Source organism: Temnothorax longispinosus, chromosome 7 (genome assembly GCF_030848805.1).
Source record: "Temnothorax longispinosus isolate EJ_2023e chromosome 7, Tlon_JGU_v1, whole genome shotgun sequence".
Taxonomy (NCBI): Eukaryota; Metazoa; Arthropoda; class Insecta; order Hymenoptera; family Formicidae; genus Temnothorax; species Temnothorax longispinosus.
Genome location: NC_092364.1, coordinates 268,465 through 294,452, shown reverse-complemented (window position 1 = coordinate 294,452; position 25,988 = coordinate 268,465). Strand labels below are relative to the sequence as shown.

The 25,988-nt window shown below is 44.8% G+C and overlaps 3 protein-coding genes across 10 annotated transcripts in view; 2 read left to right on the top strand and 1 right to left on the bottom strand.

Moving 5' to 3' along the window:
• Positions 1–12,128, bottom strand: part of LOC139816508 (diacylglycerol kinase eta) — a 37,558-nt gene extending 25,430 nt beyond the window's left edge. For 2 of the 7 annotated variants that reach the window (XM_071784079.1, XM_071784076.1), the window contains exon 1: positions 11,272–12,125. In XM_071784079.1, the coding sequence (XP_071640180.1) occupies positions 11,272–11,496 (225 nt within the window). In that variant the 5' untranslated portion in view covers positions 11,497–12,125. Of the gene's footprint in view, positions 1–11,271 lie in introns of all 7 variants that reach the window. The other 5 variants (XM_071784075.1, XM_071784077.1, XM_071784087.1 and 2 more) reach the window with 4 other exon arrangements.
• A 158-nt stretch (positions 12,129–12,286) lies between these two features.
• Btbd9 (BTB (POZ) domain containing 9) lies at positions 12,287–17,603 on the top strand. 2 transcript variants are annotated; one of them, XM_071784102.1, is made up of 10 exons: positions 12,300–12,768; positions 12,946–13,625; positions 13,714–13,866; positions 14,033–14,222; positions 14,318–14,706; positions 14,854–14,991; positions 15,252–15,382; positions 15,471–15,599; positions 15,677–15,866; positions 15,945–17,603. In XM_071784102.1, the coding sequence occupies exons 2-10, from the start codon at positions 13,311–13,313 to the stop codon at positions 16,146–16,148; spliced, it is 1,839 nt and encodes a 612-aa protein (XP_071640203.1). In that variant the 5' UTR covers positions 12,300–12,768; positions 12,946–13,310; the 3' UTR covers positions 16,149–17,603. The 2 variants fall into 2 exon arrangements, with proteins under 2 accessions (XP_071640204.1, XP_071640203.1); XM_071784103.1 differs by lacking the exon at positions 14,854–14,991 and having other exon boundaries at positions 12,287–13,625.
• Positions 17,604–18,006: 403 nt separating this feature from the next.
• Positions 18,007–25,957, top strand: Nito (RNA-binding protein spenito). The gene is made up of 2 exons (XM_071784094.1): positions 18,007–18,483; positions 19,226–25,957. The coding sequence occupies exons 1-2, from the start codon at positions 18,359–18,361 to the stop codon at positions 21,423–21,425; spliced, it is 2,325 nt and encodes a 774-aa protein (XP_071640195.1). The 5' UTR covers positions 18,007–18,358; the 3' UTR covers positions 21,426–25,957.
• Positions 25,958–25,988: the final 31 nt, after the last annotated feature.

Here is a 25,988-nt window from a genome sequence, read left to right as displayed (position 1 = left end):
AGATTAGCCGGTCTTGCGGAAAAAAGAATCGCGTAACGCAAAAGAAAGTATCTTAACGATACTTAATTTATTCCGTGACATTCTCGACGTGGCATTATGAACGGCGCTCCTCGCTGCTGACGTTTCACGCGAAATTAAATGTATTAGAATTTTCCGCGAACACCACCACACAAAAGGCGCTCACCGAATCTCTGACGTCAGTATATATGACGACGTCGCTCGATGATCACAGCCTGTGGGATTCCTGCACCTAGTTGAGAAAATACCATAATGTCAGACGCGGGTATCCGAGACGACGTGCCGATTACGCTTTGCGGCCGCACGTTTAAATGTGCGATAAACATGCGCGCATTCGAGAGCATAGCGCTTTTCATAGCGCTATAAATAAACGCGACATGTAGGTGGTCCGTTACGTCGCGTCGATGCACCGCGCACCCGCGCACATCCAGTAGTCCAGAAATGTCTATTTATTAATTTAAGACATACATCGCGGATTAAAGGCCCCCGCGCAATGAAAAATATAAGGAAGAAGGAACAAATATTAGCGATTACGGATAAGAAATCAGGAATAAAGCTGCAGAGATGAAGTATTAATACACGGCTTCCGATAGGTTAAAAATCTGTTGTCCGTGTTCTTCCCTGTTTCCGTTGCCCGTGTTTTTCATCGTGCATCCAGCTTTATTCCTCTCTCTAATTTCTTATCCCTAATCGCTAATATCTGTTCCTTGTTCCTTATATTTTTCATTGTGCGGGGGCTGCACAATATAACACATCGAGTCGCCTTACTTATGCGCTCCCTTAATTAAGCGTAACGTAAAAAAATATCTGGACTGCTAGATCTAGGCGGAGGGCAGGAGGGGAAGAGAGTATGACGCGAAATTTTATCTCGGCGACACTCAAAGCGGATTAATAAGTGACGACCGGTCAGATAATCTTCCGAATCGCATCTCGTTCGTCACGTCGCGCAAATTCAAGAGCAAGTTCGCGCGGACGCGCGATTTAAATAGCTCGCCGTATCATTCTGGTCGGGGGATTTAATTGGACGCCCAAGTGGCATGAGGCTGATGGATCGATATCGTAATTAAGAGTTTTCCCGAAATGGCATTCTCTAAACACACACACACAGAGAGAGAGAAAATACGCGCGCGCGTCTAAATCAGTATACTCAATTCCTGGCTACGGTGTGCGCGTCAATAAGGCCACTAAAGTTTCTCGTTGTGTCGTAAATGCGGTTCACTTCCTACAAAGGGGGTAGAGCTAGACCAGATAGCGATGCACTTTCTTCGTCGAAAGGGCCGCGCTCTGTCGCTTCGCCCTTTCGGATTATCCGTCGTCGGAAAAAAGTTGGACGAGGATGCCGGCGCGGCGGGCGCGGTGGTGCACGCGTGGAAAATTAGCTGCGCCGATAAGGTATAAATAAGTTTTAAAATAAACGCGGTCCGCAAATACCTCCGTAAAGTACGTAAAAACCGTAAGAACAATTGTAGCGTATGAGAAGAATGTCCCCCCTCGCGCGGCTTTTCCCTTCGTCTCTGTCGCGTCGCGTCGTGGAGAGGAGAGAAGAGATCGAGACCGCCGCCGCAGCTCGTTAACTTGTTTGCGGAGCCGCGGTTCTGTGCCCTTATATATTAAGCACGTCGACACACATGCAACTCCGGCGTATGTCCTACGTGCGTTAGCGCCTTTACGCGTCACGTATACGGAGACATTACTCATCTCGATTCTCGTAACACGATAACAGTTACGATACCTTTCACAACTATCTCTGCGTCCTGCATCCTCTCTTTATCTCCCGTCAACGAGAACGAGATCTACTACGGCATCTCAAGTTCAAGTGTTTGGCTTATTCTGCGCGTCGAGGCTGACAATGAATGGCAGGGTTGGATTTGCCCGTGCAACACATTGCCGGGGATACAGAAAATTACGGGGAATCGCTCTGCGGGATTTCTAAAATTATCTCTCAGCGCGGTGGATAAATAATACAAGGAAAAACACCCTCGACCCTCGATTATGGATACATATATACATAGACATGGATATTCGCGTAAATTTTGCTGACAATTTTGCGGGACGAGGATCTTTTTAAAGTTGTATTACAACAGTAAAAATAGCCAGACCGATTGTAAACGACACACCATTCTCGTGGGCCTTTATGTAACCCTCGCATCCATCTTCGTTCGTTCTACGTTCGCGGAAGATGGATGTGTAGCGGCAAAGCTCGATTATTTCCTCGCGCTCCCTTCCTCTGTTCCCCTCCTCGACCACTGCGTTTAATATTCTATAAATTCTGCAAGAGAAACGTGAAGCTGATCAAGTTTGCGAAGCAGCGAAAATTCTAAAGACATATCGATGGATGTTTCGCACAATCGGCGAATCGCGAGGACATAGGCGAAAAGGGACGCATCGCGTCCTTCGGTATATACTTACGAATATACGTCCTAGGATATGCGTGAAACTGCGTTTCGAAATTTTACGATAAATTTAACAGAGATACGCTACGTAGCACGTACACCACGGCACGGTACCGTCGAAGTTGATTCTTCTTTCTACTTTTTACGACAGTCGATCGGAAAAAGATGTCGCGCGTCGTGTGTCGTGTCGTGGTCGCAAGTTCTACAGCAGAAAGCGTCAATTGATAGCGCGCTTGAAATTTCTGCTCGTTCCCATCGCGGAGTTCTCGACTCGAAAAAAAGAGTTAAAGAGCGACGTTACCGGACGTTACGATAAGAAATAACACATACAAAGAGGCTGTTTTAACACACCCACGGCGCGGCGGCACGGTGCGACGTAGCTAACGTAGCAATTTTGCAACGCAATCGCGCTCGAATAACGCGGGGTTACGTGGGAGATATCGTTCACCGGCAAATGCGTAACGTAAACGGTAACATAAGTAACGAGCCGGGCTCGTCCCGTGAAAAGCAGCACGAGCAGCACCGACGTTAAGGGTCGTACTTTAGCGCGAGACGTCCGCGTCGCCCGTAAGACGCAATAATCCAAAAGGTCTCGCGGGGCAATAAAAGAAACGAGGACGTATTGCGACGAATGTTGTACGTCAACGGATTCTGCGGGGGAGACATAGGACATGGGGTGGCCGACTCGAAGCTGTCGCCCTCTCGCCCTCTCGCCCTCGCGGACTCCGATCATCCTCTCCCCGCTGACGGATGCACGAGATCAAAACTCGATCTCGTGCAACTGGGGCGCGTCGCTCAACGCGAAACCATCAAATTTCCTTCCGAGTCACTCGGCAATACGGAGAACAAGCGGCGTAAAATTCGAGAGAGGTGGCAACGCCAAGTTACCCTGTGTATGTAATGTATGTATACCCATTCATATATGTATATGTATATATGGTATATGTACATTTCGAGCGGGTCGTTTCGGTATACAGTGTGGAGAACATTGTAAAATTTTACGAGAAACTTGCCCGGGATATGTCCCAACGGCGAATAGCGTGACTCGACCCCGAGCTCCGGGCTCAACTTCGCTAATGGTCATTAAAATGCCCGGGGGTGCATCACGGATATTACCTGCACGCCTGCACGCTATTATTACAACCCCTTATCGCGGCTGGACGCTCGTTAAAAATTTATCTCTACTCGCGCAACGAATAATTATCTCATTTTCTAAAATGCCTTTGTAAGCTTTCTTAGACACAGCCGGAAGTGCTAAATGAGATCTGGGAGCACTGCGTAAAGATATACGCATATGTCTCAAAACAGATGACAGATGCATCAGCATCGCACGCGCCGTCTTTCAGTCGCCGAGCTTCTTTTTTGGGAGCCAATTTTTTGACAATTTGACAATTTCATAAAAATTGGAAATTCTTCGACGTGCAAAATTATATTGTTGACTCGTAAAATTAGAATTTAATCCGAGGGTGAGAAAATTTAAGTTCAGCCAAGATTGACCGAGAAATGATTAACGATATCCCGTTACCTACCTCCTAAAGCTATTTACAACTGAATTATATATCCCGACATTGAAGCACAGGAACGATCTTCGTGTTCGAATGCTGCATTTAACTCGCTGTGTCAACATTTATAGACAAATTCTAGGGCACGTTAGTGTCCAAATGTCACAGGCTATTTCTTAACGCGTGGACGCTGATTCGGTCGGATCGAGTCGACTCGCGGGTCAATCGCGGCCGCGTTCCGAACTTGTACATCCGCGCGATAAACACCGTTCTATACCGGGGACCACTTCGCACGTGGGATCGATTGGACAATCACTCTCGTTTATTAATAGAATTTAGAGAGCCGAGACCTAGAAGCCTCCGTGATAGATACTCGAAGGGATCCGGATAGCGCTAATCCTCTCTCATTTACCTACCTACTCTCCTACTCTATAACTACTTAAAAGACTCTATACATGTAATACTTGACTCGAAAAGTTTCATCTCGAATCAATCGGTATAATTAATGTTTAAAATTATTTATTAGTTTATTAGTTGTCACAAGAGCATGCTGTGTTCCGTCCTTTCTATAACTTCTGAAATGTACCCGCTTTATACACCGCTTCATTATCGATTCATTATCGACAATAAAAATGACTGAAAAGAAACAATTTTTCTCTCATGTGTTATAGAACGAAAAAATGTGGACTGATCCGCGCGTTACTCTCTATAGTCTCTAAATCCATATCACGTCCCCGCACCCCTTTACTCATTCGCGACTGCGGTTTCGGCGCACGGTTTCTTGCTTTCTTCCTCGCGGGCATATTTAGGTCTCCCACGGGTCATCGACCCGCGAGGATGCTCCGCTTCATTCCATCACCCTCGTATACATTGCACCTTCCTTCCTTTCCTCCCTCCCCAAGTATCCCAGCCTACGTCATCGTGGACCATGTACTCGCCTCTCGTTTACCCTGTCGCCTATATTGCATTAGCAATCCCCGTCCAGCCCGTCCTCCTCCGAGCCGGAGGGAGGTAGGAAAGAGGACGGGAGAAGATCCATCTAGAGAGTTCCTACTCTCTTATAGCCTCGTCGGCTCTGTTTACCTACATCGTGCCGCTCTATCGCTCGGACCGAACTGTATAAATACGCCCCGCTACACAGGCCGATGCTGCCAGCCAGACGCAACACTGAAAACCGAATCGATACGGAAAATGATTCTCGGCTGGGTACACATCCGCACGCGCCGCTCCGTGTTGCCTCTCCACCCCTCTCTCTCTCTCTCTCTCTCTCTCTCTCTCTCTCTCTCCCTACGGCTCGATATTTCTTCCGCTCTGTATATACCCATTAAATTCCTATTTTGAGGGAAACTCTCCGCGCGCATTTCCGAGCTCGTTTACCCTGTCTATGATTTATTACCCGCGCGCGCGAGAACAGGTACACTGTCGCGAGAAAATTGTATTTGTAGCAGCAACTTCTGAGAAATGGGTTTTTGGAGAGAAAGTACGAAATACCTGCCCAAGCGGAAAATTTCGTCACGTGGCATGTAACGCACGAGCTGACCGAAACATGGACACCGACCTGCCCTCGAGTTCTTTAGCTGTACACGTCTTTTATCGTTAAAGGCACTCGTCGATAAGGGTGAAAGCGGATCGAATAGAAAGGAATCGTTGTAGAAAGAGAGAGAGAAAGAGAGAGAGAGAGAGAGAGAGAGAGAGAGAGAGAAAGAGAGAAAAGGGACGAGCAAAAGGGATCTCCGGGTTGAGCCGAAAACAAGTTTGGAATAGGAGCGGCGGTTAATAAGACAAGACACCGGAATTAGAGAACTCAGTTCGGCCCGAGGATTCCGTCCGTCCGTCGAGCAGTCTGTTGTTGTCGCGAGAGAAATTATACCGTCGACGGTGATATAATAATGCCGGGCGCGGTGAAGAAAGAAAATTTAATAAGTTCCCTACTCCTCTTAGGCCGGGCTTAACGACGCGAGAAATTATTCACGAAACTAATGGCACCGACCATCTACCTAAATCTACCCCAACGCCTAATGCAATTGGCTTAAGTCCAGCCCGGGCCGATCCTAGTCTGACCGGAAAAGAAATGCAAATGTAACGATATATATATTATACTATACATCTTACAATTAATTGCATTTTGCGCTCATGGCGTCTAATCTAATAATTATTTTAAAGACTCCCTCGGAATTCCACGATCGACACTCGTGTTTTACGACGTTTCACGAGTTGCCTCGTGCCGCGGAGCATTATGTCGCCTTTTCTTTTTTTATTTTTGCAACACGTGCATCAGGCATCAGGAAAGACGTTATTGCGCGCTCGAGCTCTCCTCTTTGGAGGCGCGTTCTCTTTGGAATTCCTACTGCGACTGAGAGATGTAACCGGGGATAACAATCGCAGGTGTTGGGATCTGAAATCCGTTCGGCAAATTCATTCTATGACGAGCGATATTGCACCGTCGCGCGTCGTTCGAACGTGCCACATTCAAGATGCGAGGGCCGAGGATCCGAGGATGCGATCCGCGCGGGCAATATCCCCGGATAGCCTCGAGATGTAACATCCCTCTCTCTCTTTTTCCCTCTCAATCCTCGGTATTTTGTATCGTTCCGCCAGCGCAGTCGTCGGAGTCTTTATCACTTAAAACCGCAGCGAATCGACACGAAATTTCGTCTTTGAATTATTCAGAAATTATACAGGATATATGCCCACGCGCGCGGTTGCTTTTTCATACCGACGATATTAAATATACTTGCATGGGCCGTCGCACAAATGAAAAATTACTACGATCTAACTGAACTTGAATGGAATTTCGTCGTCAGATTTAATTGCAAAGAGATGTAATGCCGAGAATCCTCCCTTTGATCTTTCATAGGTTACAACCGTACCCGTGATACGAGATACGGGATACGGGACGGCAGAGGGAAATCGAATTAATCGGGATTAGTGATAATCAACGTCGGTGCAACGTCGGGCTACAAGAACTCCGCGCTCGCGGAGTTAACCCCGTTAAATCTCCTTGTTTCGCTGATTCGTTTTTTTCCTTTCCCACTTTGCGAAATCGTCCTTCGATCGATCCGCCGACGTCCCCTACCGCGCGCGGGACCAGCGTCGTTAATGCCATTATGTAATAAGGATCGCCCGATCGCCCCGACGACTGTCGTGGTGTCGTGTCGTGTCGCGCTGTGTGGGAATTGTCATTTATATCCCGCGTGACAACTGCGCGGGAGAAAACGCGATTATCCATCGTCGCTCGCGATAAACGACAACGCGAGCGGCTCCTGTTACGTTCCCAATTCCCATGCAACGTTAATGTTAGGGGAAAAAAAAAGAAAAGAGAAAAATTATCTCGCGTCGCGTCTGTTTTACTCGCGAATATTAATCGCTGACCTGGCTTGAGCGTGACCTTGGCGTGGCGCGTAATATCGGGTCGTTAAAGCCTCTCCAGGAAAAACCTGATCGTCGGAAACCTGCCATTTCATCGCGCCTCGCCCGCGCCGATACGAGAGAGTTAGCCTTTAGTCGAACCGAACCGTCACGTCGCGTCGCGTTACGTCAGTCGCCTTTAATATGTACATTAATTTTCACTGCATCTACGTAATAGCAGCCGCGGATATTAGTGTTTCTCGACTAGTAACGCGCACTACGCGCGAATCCGATATTAAATAGAATATAACAGTCTGAATGCACGTCCTCTCTAAATTACGAGTACCCGCGAGTACCTAATGCCTCATATTTATTGGCAGCTCGAAATATCGTCTACATTCCCTAAAGAGACTCCTGGCAAATCCACGTCCGATAATCGGAGGCCCGAAGGACAGAGGGAAATCTGTTACCAACCCGTCGACTCCGTAAAAAAAATCACTCGATATCCTTAAAGATGCTGTCGGTATCCCGTTTCGAACACGGGTACACAGCCCAGTCTGCCCAGTTTCTTTTCATACGTCCGTTAAGTGCTTCCACTCGACGTGTAACGTGTAACGTGCAACGTGTACGTGTAACACGAAACTGCGTTTCGCCTCGAATTTACTGGTGAGAACGCCCACGGTGAGATTGGAGGACACAGGAGAGGACACGATCGGCCAGAAAGAAAACGAAACAAGAGAAAAGAAAAGACGCGAAAGCGATCGGTATCTTGCCCGCGAAACTACAAATACAAATGCAACCTTCCCTCGCGAAAACGAACGTATAGATACATCAGGATTCTCAAAACCAAACACGTTACAATAAAAAAAATTTTGCCACAGTGAATTATCTTGACCATTATTAAGCAAACAAGATACGAGTCAATTTTTTTCAGAGAAGATCAAATAAATTTAAGTGTCGACGCTGAAGCGCGCCACGCGCTAGACAAACAGATGTTATTATATTTCGGACTTTAGACATACGTCGCTTAAACTTGGACGATTATACGATGCACGTATAGGGTGTCGTCGTATAAGCCACTAATATTGAGAAATATTGTCGACAGGTGCTATTAAATTATTTCAGATAGCATGGAATTTGTGACCTAAGCCCTTTTAAGCGAGCGTATAAACAATGCACCCACCCATGCAACGCTTGCCATCAGTAAGCAAGTTATACGAATAAATCAATATCGGGAGGCACATGCTAGAAAGGCCAATATCATTTTGCGCGGCCCGACGCGACGCGCGCGAGAGAGGGAGAGAGAGAAGAGAGAGAGAGAGAAAGAGAGAGAGAGAGAGAGAGAGAGAGAGAGAAGGGTAAATGTCCCCTATATCTAAACTCTAAACCTACGACATTTCCTGCCGCAGAACGTAATATAATAATGGTGATGCGCGTGTAAGATTGATGCGACCGAAATGATAATCCCGAGAATCGAAAAATGTCAAGGGTGACTCCCACGATTTTTAGGAATTGTATTGTACGTCTCGACATGACGATGAGAACGGAAGAGACGTAAGTACGTGCCTCTTTGTAAATCAATATTCTGATTTATTAGATTATTACAGACATTTCGAAACGAATAACCCAGACGAAAGACGTTCCATGAAAGAAGGACCGGTAATTATGTCCTTTTAATAGCATCAACGGCTCGTAAGATTCCTTTAAGTCTTATAACGTTAAGGAATCAATTAAGGTAACAAATTTATAATACCAAAAGATTGCGACGCGATCAGCTTACGTCGTCGTCTTAATGTCTTAAAAATAAAAAAGAATTAATTCCTCCAGAGCGTTGGATCGCTCTGCCCGTACTTTACTTGGAGTGTCCGCGTGTTACTCGGGTACTTTTCCTTCGTACAAAGGAGAAGGAATATCATATAAGCTGGATCCAAGCTCCAGTTCCTTTTATGGATTTAAGGCTTTAAGGTATCGAAAGAGACTCGAAGGAGCTCCTCTCGCGAAAACTTTCGACATCTCCCCGAAGTCTCGTATAAACTTACGTACCTACACACGTCGCGTTGGCGCGGCGCGGCGGCGTCGTCACTCCCGCTGCCCGCTGACCAAATTTTAGTCAACTTGTACACGAGTTACTCTTTACGCGCGTTATCCTCGTTATTCCCCGTGCTTTCCGTGCTATTCCTGCGCGCGTGTACGTGCAAAGCTCTTTAAATCTCCATCTCTCGTTACGCGGACCGCGTGATGCCGGGCACAATAGTTTTCTATATGACATTTCGCTATGGCATTCGTGCGAAATGTACCCGAGTTCGTTGCACGATGCGCCCGCACGAGCAACATTATCCCTTGCGAAAACGAACACGAAGGTAGTAGGGTTAATAAAAAAAAAAAAAAAGAAAAAGAAAAAAAAAAGAAAAAAAGAAAAATGGGTAAACGATGAATTCAACGACGTTTCTCTCCTCACAATCAACTAAACGCACAAGCGAGACGCATAACACTTTGTTTCGTTGCCATGTAGGTGCTCGCGCGTACTCGTGTTTATGGATAAAACACCGATTTACCGATTGTTAAACGCCGGCAACGGATAATCGAGCACGTTCCATACTCGATTACACTTTACTCGGAGTAATATAATATACTCCATGTAAATAACAAATATTGATATTCCTTTCGGTGCAATCTCGTGACTGTAAACTCGTAATCAATATCCGTCAGATTCTTATTTGTATTATAGTTGCGTGCAATCCTCGCGATCGATATAATCTATTATAATTAGGTGAATGGTTATGTGCTTAATTTATTAGGCACTCCTCCCTACTGTGACGGTGGTAGACATTATAACATACAATATATATATGTAGGTGTGTGTGTGCGCGCATAATTCCAAGTTTTTGATAAGTAAACTCGCGGGAAAGAAAAGAGCGGCGAGATGCCTTCGATAAAAGTTTTGATAGACGCGAGCTTGTTCTCCGAATTAATCGGAAGGGAATATATAAGATATTTTGGTCGATACTCCGCTGGTACTAATTAAATCCGATCAAAATCGCGATACTTGTCCTTAATTAAAATAAAATTAATATACGATTGCGATGCTGATATCTCGATCAGATGTTCGCTCTGGCGCTCAACGTTCGCGTTGAAATCAATTTCAAATTTAATGGTGCGTGTCCACCTGCGAGTAAAAACTCTCGAGAGTTTGTGGCAAATGGAGAGTACCTTTAAGTACTCTGAGGAGTATGCCCATATGCGAGAATCACTCACCATAAGTTAGGATACGTTATTAGGGCGGGTGCTAATTAGAGATTTTTAGTCGAGCAGATTTAATAATGAGCCCGAAATCGTTGGCAAGTTAACGATTGACGGATCGGCTCCGATCGGCCGGGCATCGTCTGATATTCGCTACGTTTTTCTACTGCGCGCAGTAGACGAGTCACGACTCACGATTTACGAGTCTGACAGGTCTGACTTGACAATGAGACCTGTACAGCCGGTACTCCTGTACAGTGTACAGTCGCAAGAAGACAATAGTATTCTACGTGGTTGCATACAATTTTCCGTTTTCTCTCTTTTTATTACTTTAATAATCAATTATTCCAAGTACGTTAATATTTGAAAATTTGTATACACACACGTTATTATCTAACTCTACAAAAACTATATAATAATGACGAAGCTAGTGAAACTTAAGCGCCTTCATTTGCACGATGCAACCAAGCAAAGAGTTGCTCCCTTTATGAAGGAAAAAGAAAAGAAAAAAAGAAGAAAAAAGAGGGAGCAAGTTTCACGCTAGATCAAGTTCCTTTAGCTGCGCTCTGTCCTGGCTCTCTCTCCTCGTAATCTATCGTGTGTGCTCAGAAAGAGAGTCGGAAATCTGAGGGAAACGAAACGAAAGGAAACGAAACGGGTTGCGAGCGAGCTGAGAGAAACGGGAGTGTTGTGCGCGCGAGACTGTGAGGTGCGAGATGCGAGATGCGAGATGCGAGGTGCAAGTCCCGGGTCCCGGGATGCGTACTCACGTGGGGTTCTCTCCGATGCAGCGTGGCGCGGTGCGAGGCGAGGCGAGGCGGCGGATGGTAACCACGTCGGTCGCGACGAGGCCGACCGGCCAGCCGGACGGACCGCCCGGCGGAACTGCTGCGACGCGCGAGTCGCGAGCAGTCGCGAGCAGTCGCGACGCTGCTCTCAACTCTCAACTCAAGTCTCAGATGCTCTCCAAGTGGTAGCTGGTAGCGACGGCGCATCGCGCCCCGGCGACGTTCGGCGACGTTCGGCGACGTCCGACGACGTTCGGCCGTCGGTGTCGGTGCCGCGCAGTCGCGCGGTCGCGCGCCACAACCACAACCGTGAACCGGCGCGGGCGCACGCTCGCGCCCTTTATCACTTATCACTTATCACTTATCACGCGGTTGAACCACTTGAACTGGCTCTTTCTCTTTGATGGCTTTCTTCTCCTCTTTTTCTTTCCATGAGAATGTTCTAACCGAGCGCGAGCGTGACGGTGGTTTGGTCGTTCCCAACCGCGGCAAAACGTGTCTCGGTAACTGCCGCGGCGCTGCGACATAGCGCACGCGAGATTCCGAGATTCGCTTCTTCCTCCGTCTCTCATGTTACTCCTCTTCCTCCAGTTTCTCCTCCACTTACTGCGAGATAACGTGCCGCGCGCGTCAAATAACGTTCTCTAGTTCTCTCGTTTTCTCCTATCGAGACTCAAGAGACGGTGAGCCGGAGAAACAAGAGGAGACTGCACCACTGGACTGACTGGAGCAGAGCAGGGTGAGCTACAGCTGCTGACATCGCGCGGCGATCGCGTGAAACTGGCGATCGCGCGAATGGCACCAGTGGGCACTACTGCACTCTGCACTACCTACCGACCACTGTCGCGCGACAATCGGCGTGCGGCGCGCGGCGCGCGGCGCGCTGAAAAAACGAACATATATATTACGATTATATCGTTTGTATATATACCTATATATATATATATCTAACGCGTGATGTAACGCGTGTAGAAAGTTAATGGTTAATGGGGGCGAATTAATATCTCACGCACCCTCAACTAAGAAAAATTTCATATTATTTAATTTCACTCATATTCCACAATCACATTTAAAAAAAAGGAAAAAGAAAAAAAGGGCATCGTCAGTCCGTAAGCGGCGCTAACTTCAGGCATCGCACCGCACTATCGAGTATCGTAGATCGTAGCGGCAGACGTCGCGTCGCAGGTGATCGCACTGATCGCGGGCGAGCCGCGGGGCGATCGTGATTCGGCCTTCGCATAGTTCGCATAGTTGGACAGTTCGCATCGTTATTCATTCGCATAGATAAGTAGGCGATAGGCTACGATCGCCACGACAGGTGAAAATAGGTGGGATTGGGATAAGGCGGATAAGGCATCGGGAATCGGAAATTGGAAAATCCGATAGTGACTGAGGAGAGTGACAGTAGTGAGACGGTCAGTGGCGGTAAAAATTGCTGAAATTTCGTTTGTCACGCGTCAGAGATCAATAACGGTAGCTGTAAGTTGTAACGTAGCGAATAGCGATTTAAGCCGTTTAAGCGATTTCATAGTTCATACGCTCGACGAATCGGACTCGGACGGGATCGGGATCGGGATCGGGCGAGATAATTAATCTAATAATTTTCGTGCAACGCGTTTTGTTCGTTACGTTCATCAACCAAGGTTATTCTTGCAGCCATATGTATGTATATATACTCCCCTTGTCCCCTTGCACGGTGAACAAGTTTCCTTTCTTTCACGTTATTCTCGCAAATCGGAATCGATGTACACCGTACACATGTGTTTATAAAATAAAGAACCATTGAGCGAGAGAAACTCGGTTTTTGAAAAAAGCTACCGGGCTACGACCGTGTGGCGTGGTGGCAGCTGGCAGGTCGCTAATGTTGTGACAGTCAGAACCTAACCTGTTGACCTGTTGACCCGTCGAAAGCTTCCCGCGGGGAAAGCAAGGAAAAGCGAGGAAAGCTTGGCACAAGTGTACATACAAGGATCAAGGGTGTATAAGGGTGGACATATATTGTCGGTTGCTCATCGACGAAAATGAGCTCGCACCATCATCTGACGTCGTCGTCTGGCGAAATAAATCACATTCACGTTCTCTCCGAAGACATGGGATCGGTTTATCTCTCTGAGGAATATGCCGACGTGACCATAGTAGTGGCGGGTCAAAAGTTCCGTAGTCACAAGCTTATTCTTGCCGCGCGTAGCGAGTACTTCCGAGCTCTGTTGTTCGGCGGCATGAAGGAGTCCATGCAAAGTGAAATAGAGCTCAACGCTTCCTCGTTGCCTGCGTTCAAAGGCTTGCTCAAGTACATTTATACCGGACGCATGTCGCTTACTAACGAGCGAGATGAGGTACCTTGATAATATTATTATCATCTTTAGGAACCATACGTAGGATCGATTATCTGTGTTTCTTCTACTTTGATTCTCTTTGTTACAGGTCATTCTCGATATCCTTGCATTGGCGCATTTATATGGATTTATGGACTTGGAGGCAGCTATATCTGATTATCTCAGAGAGATATTGAGCATAAAGAATGTATGTTCAATCGTGGATACCGCATTTTTATACCACTTGGAGTTTCTGACTAACGTTAGTATTATATGCGCATCTTTACTCCCCTCCCCCCCTCTCTCTCTCTCTCTCTTTCTCTCAAGTCTGTCCATAGCGTACCTTGTAACTTGTATGTATGATGTATGTATATAAAATTAAGATTAACACGTGATAATTTATTAATTAGCATGCGATTCGTTTTCAGGTTTGCTTTGAATACATGGACATACATGCATCCGAAGTCATACAACATGAGAGTTTTCAACAGTTGAGCTCATCCGCTCTAACTGAATTGATATCCAGAGATTCCTTCTGTGCGCCAGAAACAGAAATTTTTTCAGGCGTACGATCATGGGTCAATGCCAATTCCGATGTTAATCCAATCCAAGTGCTAGGTACGTTCCGAATACACGAATAACTACGCGCATTAAGCACGTTACTCCTTCGGAACTCGTGCATAAAATTATTTACGGACGAATAACTTTTACAGCTCAATTAAGATTGAGTCTAATTCCGTTATCGGATCTTCTGAGCACCGTAAGATCATCTCAGTTAGTATCGGCAGACGCTCTGTTGGATGCGATCGACGTACAGACGCATACGCCCGACTCGAAACTTCCCTATCGTGGCCATTTGCTCATCGACGAAAATGTTGCGCATCCGTCTCACGGTGCTCAAGTGTTACAAGGAGAAATGCGTAGCTTCCTACTTAATGGTGATACACACAACTATGATATGGAACGCGGTTACACTAGGCACACTATATCTGATACGGAAGAGCATGGGATTCTTATTAAATTAGGATCTCAGTATATTATAAATCATATAAAAATGTTACTATGGGATCTTGATTTGCGATCTTATTCTTATTATATAGAGGTACGGCCATTTTGCAGCAACAATATAATATTATATGATAGATATTAAGCATTAAACACACGCGCACACACACGCACGCACACGCACACGTATATATTGCAGATAGATATATTTTCTCTTATTACTTTATGATATATTTTATTAAAGGGATCTATGAATCAAAAGGATTGGGTCATGCTTGTCAATCATAAACATTATTCTTGTCGCAGCTGGCAGTTTTTATATTTCGAGCCAAGGGTAGTACTTTATATTCGTATTGTAGGAACAAATAATACAGTAAATAAGGTGAGTTTTCTAAACTATACATACATATAATCAGAGTATGTATGCATACGTTCTTGCTTGCGCACGCGCGCGTATATACATCTATCTATCTATCTATCTATATACGTACATATAAATGCATATACATATAACTATGAACAAAATAACGCGAAATAATTTAATAAATATTTAAATATAATAAATACACGTATAACGTATGAGGGTGTATAAATCTATTGTAACAATTCAATGTTGAAACTTTCGTCATTTTCATTCGATAGGTTTTTCATGTTGTCAATTTTGAAGCATACTACATAAATCATACAGTGAAGCTTTCACAAGGCTTGATTATACCCACAAAAAATATTGCCACTACCGAGCGAAGTGCGTGCGTTATTGAAGGTGTGAGTAGGTAAGTGAACGTTACCGTCTCTACTTAAAAATCATATCCAATATATACATAATATTGACAATTTTCAAGTTTCATTATTTTTAATTAGGTCACGTAATAATTTATTGAATGGAGACACATCCACTTACGATTGGGACAGTGGTTATACGTGCCATCAACTCGGCTCTGGATCTATTCTAGTACAATTAGGCCAGCCGTATATGATAGAATCCATGCGGTACACGTCCTATTTGTGTGCTCTAACGTGCTATAACGTAACTGTATTTGTTTCTAACTGTTTTCGTATTTGTACAGATTACTACTTTGGGATTGCGACAATCGCTCCTACTCATATTACATAGAAGTATCGGGCAATGCCTGGAGTTGGGTATTGGTCGCTGATAAAACTAAGGAAGCTTGTCGGTCTTGGCAGACGATACACTTTTATCCGCCCCGTCCGGTAGTTTTTATAAAAATAGTGGGCACTCACAATACTGCAAATGAGGTACCTACCTAATCAGATCACGTGTCTCAATACATTTGTATGGAACGTACCAGGTAAAAATAATCTGGGTGTTTACAGGTGTTTCACTGCGTTCATTTTGAATGCCCAGCGCCAGTAGATGACAAATGTTCAAAATCGCCAACGCAAGAAGGACAAACGTCAACGTCATTGGATGGTAATAATTCCATACCTTCTCCACCTCCACCACCATCACCACCTCCTCCTCCTCCTCTTCCCGAGGTAGCTACGGAAGCAGTTCATATCGATAGCGATGAATCGTAACTCGAAAAGTAAAACTGTCTGCATATGATGATGAAACACGAGTGACAGCTCTGTCGATCATCCTGTAGTTGCTGCTCTTGTTTGGCGATCTAGATGAATTTGACCGATTCGTCAAGTGACCTCAATGCAACTTTCAAGACTGTTCAATAATAATCATTCAATATAAGATTGTAATTAGTCATCTCGTTTTCTCGTTTACGAATTCTACTTTTATCATGCCGATTACTTTAAGTATAAGTGATACACGCAGCGGCTGCCAATTTTAATCAACAGTATAGCACGTAGCTACTTTTTTTAAACACAAATGTTTGTAATACGCGATAAAGATTTATTTTAGTATTTATTTTCACTTTCTAGTTTGGTATATATAAAGAATCTTATTTTTGTACGACCACCAAATGATTAATGTATCTAAAAGCGCATTACTATTTAACATAATACGTATCCCTTTTTTTTTATATGTAAAATTTTTGGTATTACATAAATCATATAATTGGTTTTTTGCTTTTTAAATGCTTTAATTATCAGTTACTACGAAGATCATAAAGTATGCCACATAAATTATATTAGGTAATATGTTAATTGTTAAATTAAAAAATTAAATGTTAATTATGTTACATTAAATATTAATTATATTTTATATCATATAATATTAAATATTAGATAATATATGAATATCTGTAAATACAATTAGGTACGCAATACTTAACTCTTACTACGCACTCGTAATCTTTGTCAATTCTTCAATCTTTCTCTATCAATATCTTCTGCAATATGATGTACTAAACTAATTTATGAACACAAAAAGTATTAATTTATTAATATCGAGCGTACCGAAAAGTCAGAGACTTTCTATCCGTCGAATATATATGATTATAATAAATTATGATGACAGAAAAATTAAGGATTTCCTATTTTCAGATATACTTTACACTAAAACGTCATGATAAACGAAACGTGATAATAAATTGGCAGCTGCCATAAATTGTTTTGTATAGAAGCTATCTTTCAGTTATATGTTACCAAATATTTTATAAGCGCGCGATTATCTATAATATCAATACTCTGTTTAATATAATGGTGTCTGGTTTTACAGTATTTCTCATCGTACAAGTACCTTTTTTTTAGTAGGAATTTTCAATACAATACGAATTTAACCTTGTGTGTGTATGTATATATTTATATATATATATACACCTATATATAATTCATTATTTTTCTAGTCTATGTATATTGGATGTAGCGTGTCTCGAGAATTTGATTATAATAAATTATACGGAAAAATTCAGTTACGACGATCAATAAAATATTCCAATATTTTAGAACTCTTAGTGACTCGGTGAATGTTATTTCAATTATCATTCGACTATTATTGGCTACTCACATTTTTATATCTGTTAAAAATGTCTTGTCTACTTGTCTTGTTAAAAATAAATAAAATTTATGTTAATTATGTATCTTATCTTCTAACGTACACACATTTATCTTTAAAATGTGATAATTGTCATGTTTTTCACATTAATTTTGCTAGTGGTAAACGAATTATAAATACTCGTGCATCTGCGAAACGAATTTTCTTTATGAGAGAATCCATCCGTCGTCGATAGAAATTCATAAGAAATGTGGCGGATTGTGAAAAGAAAATGCAAAATATGTAAAAATATAAAAATATTTATCTTTATTCCTTGTTTACTCGGTGGGTCTTGGGTTTCTCTTTTTTCTTTCTTTTCTCGTTCGAGGCAAAGTGCAAAATCTCGCGCCCGGAAGTCGTCGCGAACGGAAACTCGGGGTGGCGACAGTGGCGCCTGGCGGTGGTGGCGGCGATGACGACGAAGACGGGGAGTGGGGAGTACGGGCACGGGGCAAGTAACAACGGGCGCCATTTTGTTCGCTCGTTGCGTCGCAATCGCAAGATTCGCAATCGTAAGCGTAGGCCACAAACAGGCGAGGTTAGCGAGGTACAGCGGTACGCGATACTGACAGCGGGGACAGCGGTATAGCGTGCAGCGGAGAGATAGTCGTTCCGCCGGGGGAAAAAAAGCCGTTTTCTAGCAAAGCCTTGGGACGCACTTGGTCCTTGCTCCTCTCTTATTCTTCTCCTCCTCCTCCTCCACCTCCTCCATCCTCTTTCCCCTTTCACCCCCTGTTCCGCGTGTCTTTCTTTTCTCTTGTTCCTCGTCGAGCTGCGGTGCAAGCAGCAAGCAGCGTTGATGATTGGGATTCCGCGGGACGATCGACACAAAATCACGGTCAAGATCCGCAACAACATGAAGAGGAGCTCGAGTCGCGATACCCCGCCTCCTCGTGTCAAGCGGAGCCGATCTTCCATGGGACGGTAAGACGCTTGCGAAATGCGACAATGCGACACCGAGCTGACCGAGCGGGTCCGCGAAGGCCAGGGGAGCTCTCGTTTCGACTCTCGCTCATCTCCCCCGATGGCAACTTCACGCGCATCTCCTCACTCTCCTCAGTCCTCGTCCGTCGTCGTTGATGTCAAACAAGTTGCGTTCAACACGCGACCTCCTGCGCCTTGTCTTCTTTTTTCCTCTTTTACTCTCCCCGCCCTCCTGCCCCCCTTGCTAGCTTCCGCTCGTCGAGATCGTTGATCTGCATTACGATGATGGTTGACATGTGATACGTAGCGTCGATGACGCGCGACGGATTCTCTTCTTTTTTTTTTTTTCTTTTTCTTCTGCTTTTCCTTTTCGTCGCGATCCTTTTGTGCGCGTATATGGGTGCAGGATGTGGTTGCGTTACATGTGCGGGCGTAGTCCGTCGAGTGGGCTGGAACCTAGAACTACCCTTCTGTCGCTACAGCTGGCGAAATGTTCATGCATCTATAGCGACATTTAACGCGTCTCCGGGAAACTTGACGATGGGAATTCTTGTGATTTCTCGGCGTTCGTTCAAGTTGTAACTTTCGCCGCGCGAGTATTTTACAGTGCCTTAATCTCGCTGCAGTTGTCGCAGATGTAACTTGGGATGTGGCACGTGGCACGTGGCACGTGGTTCATTGTTGCGTGTCTGTATACGTATGCCTGTGCTATTAAAAGTTAATATGATCGTATGATTTCTAGGTACGATGACTCGAGCGACGAGCGTATCAGTCCGGAAAGGATTCGGCGGCGAAGCCGAGGTGCCAGGAGTCCGAGTCCGCCGACGAGGGCATCGTCTCACGCTCGCTACGTCGAGTCCAGCTCCCATCGCGACGAGTATCTACGGGCGTCGCGCGACGTGCCGCGAGAGAGACCCTACAGCTACAAGGTGCTCTGCGTCAGCTCCATCCATCCAAAGGCCAGCGACGAGGTGATTAAGGACACTCTCTACAGGGAGTACAAAAAGTTCGGCGAGTTCTCCATTCAGATCTCGCACGAGCCGGACGAGCGGGTCGCTTACGTGTGCTTCCGAAGCTCCGAGGACGCCCGGGACGCTAAACACGCGAAACCGCGCATCATCATGTACGACAAAATGGCCCTGGTTGAGCCGGTGTACGACCGACCCGAGACTTACCGTCGTCCGCGGTCGATCACGCCGCCGGAGTACGAGAGGTACTACCCACGGTCGCCGGGACCTACGGACCGACACAGACCGCTCGAGAGATACGAGCGAGTGTACGGGCCGCCAGTCGGCCTGCCTCCTCATCGCGAGATGCGCCGCGAGACCGTCCCGCCGCCGCATCACGAGTTCGTCCGACCGCCCATACATCCCCACGGGCCGCCCCACGTTCACCCAGGCCCGCCCCATCACTACGGGCCGCCGCGACACATGATGATGCGCCATCCGGTCCACGGATTCGAGCGAGTGGAAAACAAGAAAGACAAGTTTCCCAATTATCTGCACCACGTGTCGCCGGAGGACGACCCTCTAGCGACCAGAACTCTATTCGCCGGTAATCTCGAGATCAATATCACGGAGGAGGAGCTGCGCCGTATTTTCAGCAAGTACGGCATCGTCGACGACATCGACATAAAGCGCCCACCGCCCGGCACCGGCAACGCGTACGCTTTCGTGCGTTTCCAAACCTTAGACATGGCTCATCGATGCAAGGTGGAGCTGTCGGGCCAATATATCGGCAAGTTTCAGTGTAAGATCGGCTACGGGAAAGCAACCCCGACCACCCGGATATGGGTGGGCGGCCTTGGCCCGTGGACCTCCGTACCCCAGCTCGAACGGGAGTTCGATCGGTTTGGCGCGATAAAGAAGATCGATTACATCAAGGGCGACAGTAACGCTTATATACTCTACGATTCGATAGACGCCGCGCAAGCAGCGGTCAAGGAGATGCGCGGCTTCCCTCTGGGCGGGCCGGATCGCCGGCTGCGAGTGGATTTTGCCGACGTGAGCCCCAACTTTGGCTTTAAACCTAGATCGTATCCCGAGGATAGCAGCGACTTCAGCAGACCACGCCCGGTCGACTACGAATCGCCGTATGATCCCTATGGGCCTGACGGCGAGTTTGGATACGGGACGAGAAGCTTCCGCGGTGGCAGAGGTAACGCGCCGTGGCACGACAGGAGAGGAAGCGCCCGAGGTGGTTACAGAGGCTCCTATCCCGACGGCTACGTCCGCGACGAAGCCGACTGGCCCAGTAGAAGACCACCGCCCGAATTGGAGTACGAGACTCCACGTGGTCTGAGAAGATCGCTCTCGCGCGAACCTGGAGTCGACAGATCGAGATCACGCTCGCCGCGCCGACGGCAGATGGCAGACTCGGACTCCGATTCAGAGAACGCCCGCACCGGAATGCTGTCGACGTCCCGCACGCTTCCAGACGTCGCGCGCAAATCGATCGCGGTTTGGCAAGGCGCCTTGATCCTAAAGAACTCGCTGTTCCCAGCCAAATTCCACCTGACCGATGGCGAGACGGAGATAATCGATTCTCTGATGAAGGACGAGGAGGGTAAGCATATGTTGCGCATTACGCAGCGGCTGCGTCTCGACCAGCCCAAGCTGGACGACGTATCTAAACGGATCCAAACGTCGAGCTCGCACGCCATCTTCCTCGGCTTGGCTGGCTCGAGTACCGCGATCACCAGTGACGACGCTAATGTGCAGACGCGGCCGCTGCGAAACCTCGTCTCCTATCTGAAGCAGAAAGAGGCTGCCGGTGTCATATCGTTGGTGAACAAGGACACGGAAGGCACTGGCGTGCTCTACGCCTTCCCACCCTGTGCATTCTCGACGGAACTTTTGAAACGCACGTGTCCTAGTTTAAGCGAAGAGAGTCTTAAGGAGGACCACTTGGTGATCGTAGTGGTCAAGGGAGGTAGCGCCTAAGAAAACCTTAGTATCGTATCTTGTGTCCGTATTTTCATATCGTAAGTGCGAAGATTCTTCAACGTGCAACTCCCTTTAGGGTCTTTTCCATTCTGATCATTTGGCAAGGAAATATTTCTCTCAAAATGGATTAAAGCAACGACATAAACTGCGAGATGAGGAAAAATTTTTAATTTTTTTCGTTGAAAATGTTTAGCGCCGCAAATCGGTAAATTTTGGAAATTGTGCTGCACACGGTCCAGAATGTAGAGATTTGTGGCGGTAAGTATTTTATGTGGAAGAGAGAAACTGAAAATTTTTCCTCCTTTCATTTTTTTTTTTACGTCAAATCATATAAATGAATAATTATATTGTTAATGTTTAAGTAGCTATTGTACATTTCGCTTAGTCCATTTTCGAGAATACTACAATACTTTCTCGCCAAACGATCATAGTGGGAAAGTCTCTCAAACTGCTGAACAATGTACAGAACTTGTGAGAAGAAGAACTTGTGTTTTTTGATCGATGTAAGTATTTCGTTTTCTACTGGCTTCCAGATATGAATTAATCTCACGATTATAGACAGAATCGTAATGGTGCTTTGATACTTTTTCTTTTCTTTTTTTTTATACGAATGTACATTGCATCGACATGAGAATGTCGAGTGCATTAACGTTATATCCTACAATCAGACATGCGATAAGAACTGGTAATGCCTGATGGTAGATTTGAGTTTACCGATCTAGATAGATTTACACGAGAGATTGTGTGAATCTCTACATGCACACGTAAATTCGAACGTAGGTCGAAATTAGGCAATGCGAGGTTTTATTGCGCATTATTATGAATATTTGATCCTTGTATTGTACAGTTGTTAAACTTAATGATAGACGAGGGTGATTGTGAAATATTACTGAGAGATATCGCGCTCTCTGTATCTCTTGATACGGTAATCTTGATTTGTGATATACTTTTCCAGAATTATGACTACTTCTCCGTAAATGCACATCATCGACGTTACTGCTAATTCTGAGAGATTAGAGTACTTATTTTCTATCAAAAAACACAACTTTGATACCGTTCCCTAGTTAGAGATTTTCATCAGGTAGCCGCGATTACCAAACGGTAAAGTTTCCATCAGCAAGATCGTTAATGACCATACTGAATATTATTGCAGATATTGTGTAGTTCTCATTATCGCAAGTGATGCTATATAATTACTTTAAGGTGTAGTATAAGAATTTATTTGTATTATATACATATACATACATTATCGACTATACGTACATATTAGTAATATTGTGCACAGTTCTTTCACATTTGCAGACATGCATATAATTATATATTAATCTAATTGATTTTATTTCTTGGCCAAATGCAAAATGAATGTCTTCTTGAGACATATATGTGTGTGACGTGTGTGTGTGTGTATGTATGTTCGTGTGCGTGTGTATGTGCACGTAAAAATAGTTAAACACGCGGTGAATATTCCACTTTAAAATGATAAAATTACGAAAAGAATTTCTTTATATAATTCTAGATTTCAAAAATATCAAATCTTGGACATTTATATGTTTTAATTGCTATATATATATATATATACTTATTTCAAAGCCATATATACTTGTAAATTATACTTTGCTAAAGAGGATCGTTTAAAAGTAGAGTCCTTTGAAGTCAATGCCAAACACATCGCGTATCTGACTGTGCTGTAATGATATGAGAACACACATATAAGTCGCGAAAACAATTTTCATAAAACCGTAATGGCAAAAAAAATGTGAAAGGCCTGGGTTATAGAGTATATTTGATATGGAAAATTTATATAATTAACCGTTTTACGACTTATTTCTGTAGATTTCTTTTGTGTGGCATAACATTTAAGTGATTGTGCAGTAAGTAAAATCCGTGAATGTAGTTACAAGTTTATAAAGTTTGGACTGTGCCCAAGAGTGAAGACAGTGAGGAAAAAAAAAAGCAAATCCAGGAAGAGACAGAAATCTGTTTATCGCAAAATAAAGTTTGTCGTATCTGTGTTTTCGTAATGCCAACAGCAGTTTGCCCCTTTTTCAGTGAGGACTGGTTGGTTTCTCCTAAAGGACAGTGTTTGGTGGCGTTAACAAAAAATGAGCTCTGAGCATGTGTCTAGTGAAATGTAAAGAAAAGGAAAAGTGATTGTGCTCCGCATTCCGGTATGGAGGAGAACACCCGAACGCGGTGTGCCTGAAGGGGATATTTTTATATTCCTTTCAGACATCGCGGGAGGGTGAAAGGAGGAGGAGGTGTCTCTCTGCCATACTCGAATGCGATTGAAGGTGCAGTGGTTAAGTATATTTAGTGTTTGAACGGAAAACAAAATAGATGCAGTTTATGTAGAGAGAAAAAAATTACATGTGTCAATTTTCTTGGTACCGTTCTTCACCTATCAAATACGAAAATTCTCGGGACGTCGTTCGGATAATGTTAAATGTTGTACAGTGATACGCGCGATTCTACGATGAATGCTCCTACATTTGCGATGTGGGATCCGAGGAACGTAATATTATAAAAAGAAGAAAAAGGGCTTTTTATCAGACAGATTAGGGCCAATAAAATAATCGGACGTTCACGTTGAGTCGATTAAACTCCTCGATTGTAAGATGCATGCACGTGCCTGAAAAATCAATTAGACTGCTTTCGATCTTGACGAGTTTCGAGTTTTGTATATAAAATTCCATTTTTTGCTCTCGTTCAGTGAAGTTTACCGTGCAACAATACATGGTGCTGTGATATCGATCGTTCAGCAATGACAATCTGGGCGGGGGTGGGAAAACGATCAAAAAACGCGACTATGTAGTGTAGGTCGTTAACGTTCAAGTGTTTGTGTTGGTTAACAATCATTTTTTCACGTTCTCGCGCGGGAGAGCAGGCTGTCACGTTCATTCTCATCTCATATACATTCTCGCCCGCGTATGAGAGGATACATATATATGCCACACCACACACGCACACTCTAGAGATGACCGTTGTGATATTTTGTGTTTTCTGTGAATTCTTTTGTGGATTTTCCCAGAGGGAGAAGTAGATGAGGTCGCGAGTCGCGAGTTAACTTTCTGAACGCGTCGATTGTCGAAATTATTCGTACGGAGGGCGAAAAGATATAAGAATCGCCTGCGACGTATCGAGTAACAAAATTGTGCATCTGGATGTAGTATCGCGGAAGGGAGAACTGTAAGGAAGGGAAGAATAAGAACTGTAGGAAATAAAAGACAGTGGTTTGACGGGCGAGAGTTTGAAAAGAGAATCTGAATCTTTTCTCGATTCTGTGTGCGGGGCAAGTCAAAGTGAGTTCTATCAGTGGTTCACTCCCGGTTCCGATATTCGTCAAGTGTTGTGCTGCCCTTCGCCCAGCGTCGCGAGTCGCGAGTCGCGACGCCGCGCTCCGCCGCGGCATGGATTGACCGACTACCTTACGGTTGAGCTTCGTTCTGTGTAAAAAAAAATAGAACAAAGAAATTGTATAAATCTGTTTCAGAATCCAATCGATCCAATCCGCCCACGGAATGGAAGGCAGATATTCGCTCGCGCGATCGGAGATCATCTCTATTGTTTAATCCACTGTATCCAGATTTGAGCAGAAAAAAAAAGAAAGGAATAAATCGCAGACCTAAGATAATTTCATGCCAGTCTTCCTAGTTTCTCTCACAGGTGTTACGCGTGATCGGCGTGACTCATAAACTTATTCGTCGCAACTTTTATCGTCGTGCAAACGTCTTCTGTTGACGCCGAAACGAAGCGAGATAACCTAACAGGTAACTTAGACTTAGAGGTTAAGCGCGAATACGAATTACGAAGATAAGTGATGACCGACGCGCGAACGTACAATTTCTACATATGTATTTTAATCATGGTGGATTCCACCGATTCCATGTTAAATATTGTCCTTTATTAACAAAAACAAAGATGTAGCATGTGGGAGAGGGAGGAACAGAACGAAACGACTTGTCACTTGACGGGGACGAGGATAAGCAGTCGATACTCGAATCTCGACTCGATACAACTCGATACCAGTCGATAGGCCGAGGCAGAATTCACAGAATATACAAGAATTAGCGTTGTTTCTGTTAAAAGTGAGAGAAACGCGGATGTTTTTTTCTTAAACAGAATATACAGGTATATTCGTTTTGGTTGCGGCTTTCGTCTTCGCCGTCCTCGGAAATCGAAATCGCTCCGAGTCAGTCCGGGTGCAAGTGGTGCAACTCAAGAGGATATAGAGTGCGCAGGACGCGCGTTCGGCGCGAATACGCTTCAGCGACCGGCGTGTTGTAACGCGATGAAAAAAATTGAGAAACGAGTTGAAATTGAAGATCTAGGGCGATCTCGACCGCGACGATATTTCTATCAACTTGTTCGGTGTCAACCGACTTCTACTTGATTGCTCAAAGCCGCCATTTCCATAAATCTGCCATTTGGACTTTTTAAATTTCGATTTGCACGCTCAACAAACTCAAAAACTCCCATGTATTAAAATTCATATCATGTTTATGCAGATAATAAAAATAAAGGATTAAACAGTCAAGAATTAATAATTCTATACGTCATATC

Bases quoted from the DNA above. Each gene is read 5' to 3' on its own strand.
- Nito (XM_071784094.1), top strand. From the start codon at position 18,359: ATGATTGGGATTCCGCGGGACGATCGACACAAAATCACGGTCAAGATC. The intron at 18,484-19,225 runs GTAAGACGCTTG...TATGATTTCTAG, and splicing joins AGCCGATCTTCCATGGGACG to GTACGATGACTCGAGCGACG.
- Btbd9 (XM_071784102.1), top strand. From the start codon at position 13,311: ATGAGCTCGCACCATCATCTGACGTCGTCGTCTGGCGAAATAAATCAC. The intron at 15,383-15,470 runs GTAAGTGAACGT...ATTTTTAATTAG, and splicing joins GTTATTGAAGGTGTGAGTAG to GTCACGTAATAATTTATTGA. The intron at 15,867-15,944 runs GTACCTACCTAA...GGGTGTTTACAG, and splicing joins CTCACAATACTGCAAATGAG to GTGTTTCACTGCGTTCATTT.